Genomic DNA, 5,706 nt, shown 5'->3' on the forward strand with positions numbered 1-5,706 from the left:
ACCACTCAAGGTCGAGTGGAGGGGGAGAAAATATTGGCGGCTGAGCCGAGATTCGAACCAGCGCGCTCAGATTCTCTCGCTTCCTACGCGGACGCGTTACCTCTAGGCCCTCACTCCACATGAAGTGTGAGGACATTTCCCCACCCTTGTTCACCACCCCAACAAGCTTCATTTCTGCCTGGCGCAGAACAAAGAGGGGTTTCACCACGTCCCTTCCACCACCACCTCCTCCTTACGTCCCCCTGCCCACAACCCCCTCCTTCACCATCTCTACAAGGTTCATTTCTGCCTGGCGCAGAACAAAGAAGGTTTCACCACGTCCCTTCCACCACCACCACCACCAGCACCACCACCGCGGCCTCCTTCCGCTTCCACGGCCCCTCCGGGCCTGCCCTCACGGTCCTGGCGCCGCGGGAAGAACTGAGACAGCTGCGGAGGCACCTCCTTCATCAGCAGGCACCGGAAGAGGGAGTCGACGTTCAGCCCGTGCTTAGCGCTCGTCTCGATGTAGAGGCAGCTGTAGCGGGCGCTCAGGTCTCGCACGGCCTGCCTGGGCACGCGTCGGTCCTTGTCCTGCGGGATGAGGTCCGCCTTGTTGCCCACCAGCACGATGTGGAACTCCTTGCCAGGTTCTGTTGTTGTTGTTGTTGTTTTTGGGGGGTGGGGAGGGGAGGGTGTGGGTGTGGTTGTGGGGGTGGGGTGGGGGTTGGGATGGGTAGAATCGGAATCAGAATCAGTTTTTAATGTCAGATTAAACCGTCACAAAGGTTTAAAAGACACGCATGCAAAGTTATAATATGCATACAACACGCACAAAAAGTAAAACAATAGTGGAGTGGAGTGTAATACATTGCTTGTTGCGGAGCGTAATGTTGTGTGGTGTCGCAGTGTAGTAAATTGCATGAAGTGTAGCGTAGTACATTGAATATAGTATAGTGTAGTACGTTGCAGGTAGTGTACTTGCAGCAGAAAGCCTGCTGATCCAGTGCCAGCTACGCTGGACAGGACACGTTGTCCACATGACAGACAGCAGGATCCCGAAGATGCTATTTTATGACCAGCTGAAGGAAGGCCACCGCGAACTTGGAAGACCCTGCAAGCGCTTCAAGGGCACCTTGAAGACAAACCTCAAAGCATGTGACATAGACATCGCTTCCTAGGAAACTGATGCCCTTGACCGCTCTCACTGGTGGATGCTGTGCTCTAGTGGCAAAAAGACGTTTAAAAACAAGGAGAAGCGTGAGCGAAGGAAGCAGGGTTCAACTTCTGGAGACGTTTTCCCTTGCAACACCTGTGGGAAGTGCTGCGCATCCAGAATCGGCCTCTTCTCCCATAGGACACACACCGATAGATAAGCCTGCCTGCCTACTCATCCGTCGTTCCGACGGGAGACTCCATCAGTACGTTGCAGGTAGTGTAGTGTAGTGTAGTGTAGTATAGTGTAGTGTAGTGAAGTGTGTGTGTGTTTGACGGGTAGTTGTGAGGGGAAGTGGGACGGGTGGGGGGTAGGGGGTTGGGGGATGGGGTGCGGACAGATAATACAGTGCAATATGACACACTCTAGTCCACGCCACTCCACCACAATGCAATGCTATGTGGTGTAGTGCAATGGGGTACGATGCCGTGCAATACAATACAATCCAATGCAATGCAATGCAATACAGCACCTAACTCGATTCTGTTTGTTTGGGGTGTGTGTGGGAGGTGTGGGAGTGTGGGATGGGGGTCAGACACGACACTACACTACACTACACTGCACTACACTACTACACTACACTACACACACTACACTACACTACACTGTCCTACACAATAACGCAATGGCTTGCAAGAGTGAGTGAGAGAATGAATGAGTGAGAGAGAGAGAGAGAGAGTGAGTGTGTGAGAGTGAGAGAAAGTGACAGTAATAGGGAGAAAATGAGTGTGAGGGTAATATAAAGGGAGCGAATTAGAAATAGTGAGTGAATTAGAAATAGTGAGTGAAAGTGAATGAGAAGAGAGAGAGAGAGAGAGAGAGTGAGAGTACTAGAGAGAACAGGAGTGAGATAAAGTCAGTGAGTTGGAGAGAGTGAGTGTGAGTGAGTGACTGAAAGAATGAGAGTAAGAGAGAGAGAGAGAGTGACACAGAGAGAATGTGTGAAAGAGTGAGAGTGAGAGAACGAATGTGACTGAGTGAAGAGTGAGCAAGAGTGAGTGAGTGAGTGAGTGCGTGCGTGCGTGTGTGTGTGTGTGTGTGTGAGAGAGAGAGAGAGTGTGTGTATGTGTATCTTCTCTCAAGCCCCCTGTCTAACGATTTTACACAATTATGGCTGCACTCTTAAAAAGCATTTTCACCTGAAACGAGAGAGGCTGTCAACGCACAGCTGTCACACAAATCGCAAGGCGTGTGGTCCACCATCTTCGTGTCCTTTTTTTCAACCCCTCTCCCATTTTCGTTCTCCCTTCTTTGCTGTGAGACGATTTTTCACCGCAGTCTTTTTGTTGATGGGGCACGTGCTTATTGCTCAAGCTTACCAGCATTTCGAGAAGCGTGAGCGAAGGAAGCAGGGCTCAACTTCTGGAGACGTTTTCCCTTGCAACACCTGTGGGAAGTGCTGCGCATCCAGAATCGGCCTCTTCTCCCATATGAGGACACACACACCGACAGATAAGCCTGCCTGCCTACTCGTCGGTCGGTCCGACGGGAGACGCCATTTGATTATGTCGAGTCATTTTGCAACCTGGCCGCAGCTGCGAATGGGTCGGTCCAGTTTACTGTTGATGTGGTGGTAACTTCGACTTTGGCGTCATAAAAAAAACCCCAAAATGGCATACTGTTTTTGTTGTTTTTTTTTTTTGTTCTTTTAATGGTTTTCAATATCGTTATCCCTTTGTCGGTAGACTGTAGCAGAACGCTACCTGTGGTTAGTAAAGGAAATGGCTGATGCGTTCGTTTCATTGTTCATTTGCGCAGTTGTCACCAATGTCTTGATTTAATTACAAAATACATATATGTCGCAGGAACATTTTATAACTTAGCATGCGTTTTAGATTTGGGTTTTATAACGTGTTCTTTGTTGTCGTTTTTTTCCAGTCTTGATATTGGCTTCGCAGTCAGCTGCGCAGTAAGAAAAACTCCCCATTATTCTTTCGGGGGCTGGATGAAAAAGAGCACTGTGTGTTTACAGTTCTTTGTACCAACCGTAAATAGAATTGCTTTTCTCGTCAATATCTCTGCGTGTACTCGCCTAACGCATGCACACACACACACATACGTACACACACTGACACACACACACTGACACACACACACATACATACACACACACATATGCACATACACACGCACACACAGACACACACACACAAGCACAAGCACAAGCGCATGCATTCTTGTGCCCAGCATGCGCACACACGCACGCACGTATACACACACATGCGTGCACACGCACATGAACACGTGATGGCCTAGAGGTAACGCGTCCGCCTAAGAAGCGAGAGAATATGAGCGCGATGGTTCGAATCACGGCTCAGCCGCCGATATTTTCTCCCCTTCCGCTGGACCTTGAGTGGTGGTCTGAACGCTAGTCATTCGGATGAGACGATAAACCGAGGCCCCGTGTGCAGCATGCACGTAGCGCACGTAAAAGAACCGACGGCAGCAAAAGGTTGTCTGTAGAAAAATCCACTTCCATAGGAAAAACAAATAAAACTGCACGCAGGAAAAAATACAAAAAAAAATGGGTGGCGTTCTCAGTGTAGCGACGCGCTCTCCCTGGGGAGAACAGCCCGAATTTCACACAGAGAAATCTGTTGTGACAAAAAGAGAATTACAATACAATACAATACAATACCCCACTCCCTCACCACCCACACACAGGCACGCACAACATAACAGCGACAGCTCCCCACCAAAAACACATTCTGAGATGCACACTTTAGTGGACAGAATATTATATGGCCGTAGTCTTTCACAATGACTGTGGTTCGTCAGTATCCAGCATTTCCATCCTGTTAAGCTTAACTCACTCAGTACGGCCAGTCCTCTCTTCTCCTCTACACGGACCCCTCGGATGTCCAGTGGGTGTCTCAATGACCCAACCTTTAGCTTCCGTCGTCAGAATTGTGGTATTCTTTGTCAACATTCACCTCTTCAGTACAAGAGCCTTCCGCTTGCAATATTTTGATGGTGGTAATTGGGGTGAAACGCTGTTAACTTCGTCTCTTTCGCCGTTCGTATGGAGAGAGTTAAAAGGAACAGACATCATGATCTAATGTCACAGAACCGCAGCACTGACTTGACCAAACCGATTTCTGGAAGACTAAGGAAGGTTGTTTAACGAAGCCGTCCGAAATCAAGACCAGAAGGCCTGGTATCAACCGAGATACTCAAGTAATGACAGTCTGCTGCAACACTAAATTCGGGCACTTGTGGCCACGCTGAGATTCTCTGGATGGACGCGTTGCCAGTTGCATTAGCCACCACAGTACAACGCAACAACTTTTAGTTCTTTCAGCGGATACCTTCAAACAGTGGAGTGTAACCTCCATACACACACACCCATACCATTGCACTACCAACCAAAAGCAAAAAGAGCTCACTTTTCTTCTCGTGCTCCTTTTCCTGATGGATCTGCTGAAGGATGGAGGCTGCCATGGAGAAGGAGAGAGGCTCGCATACACTGTAGACTACCACGAAAGATGAGGACTGCTGGATCCACAGGCGCTGCATGGCAGGGAAGTCGTGGGGGCCTGCCGTGTCGATCAGGTGCAAGTTACGATACGTTCCGTCTGCACAGAGAGAGAGAGAGACTGGGTGGAGAGAGAGAGAGAGAACACTGAACACTTTAATGAGAGAGAGAGAGAGAGAGAGAGAGAGAGAGAGAGAGAGAGAGAGAGAGAGAGTCCGTCAGTGTCAGTGGACAGACAATGGTTGTATTGTATCATTGTGCAAAATTCAGGCTGCTCTCCCCAGGGACAGTGTGTCGCATCACCGATAGCGCCACCCATTTTTTGTATTTTTTTCTACCCGCAATTTTATTTGTTTTCCTAGCGAAGTGGATTTTTTCTTGATAATTTTGCCATGGTTTCAGTTTCAGTAGCTCAAGCAGGCGTCACTGCGTACGGATAAATCCATATACGCTACACCACACTTGGTAAGCAGATGCCTGACCAGCAGAGTAACCCAACGCGCTTAGTCAGGCCATGCCATGGACAATCCTTTTGTTGCTGTGGGTTCTTTTACGTGCGATAAGTGCATGCTGAACACGGGATCTCGGTTTATCGTCTCATCCGTATGACTAGCGTCCCGACCACCACTCAAGGTCTAGTGGAGGGGGAGGAAAATGCTACCGAGTATGGGATTCGAACCAGTGCGCTCAGATTCTCTCGCTTCCTAGGCGGACGCGTTAACACTGGGCCAACATTCCACACTGATTGCGGTGTTGTTGTGCTGTGCTGTGTTTGCGGTTGTGTTCTGGTTGTGTTGGTGTTATGTTGCATTGCATTGCACTGCATTGCATTGTAGTGCAGTGCAGTGCAACGTAAAGTAACGCAATACAATGCAATGCGATGTAATGCAGTGCAATACGGCGCGGTACGACACGATACTATACAACACAAGATAACGCAACGCAACACAACAACAACAACAACAACAATTTAACCGACACGAACACCAAAAACCACAAAAAAACTCACCCTCCATCTGAACCATTTGCACGTAAT

General features: G+C 48.9%; 1 protein-coding gene across 1 annotated transcript in view; it reads right to left on the reverse strand.

The window, feature by feature from the left end:
• Window positions 1-279: 279 nt before the first annotated feature.
• The window catches only part of LOC143288707 (ras-related protein Rap1-like), a 5,671-nt gene continuing 244 nt past the window's right edge, over window positions 280-5,706 (reverse strand). Inside the window, exons 1-3 of the mRNA XM_076597334.1 lie at window positions 5,680-5,706; window positions 4,582-4,770; window positions 280-632 (exon numbers count right to left, since the gene is read on the reverse strand). The exon at window positions 5,680-5,706 is cut by the window's right edge and continues 244 nt beyond it. Of these exons, the coding sequence (XP_076453449.1) occupies window positions 280-632; window positions 4,582-4,770; window positions 5,680-5,706 (569 nt within the window). The remainder of the gene's footprint in view (window positions 633-4,581; window positions 4,771-5,679) is intronic.

The sequence above is a fragment of the Babylonia areolata genome, chromosome 13 (genome assembly GCF_041734735.1).
Source record: "Babylonia areolata isolate BAREFJ2019XMU chromosome 13, ASM4173473v1, whole genome shotgun sequence".
Lineage (NCBI taxonomy): Eukaryota > Metazoa > Mollusca > Gastropoda > Neogastropoda > Buccinidae > Babylonia > Babylonia areolata.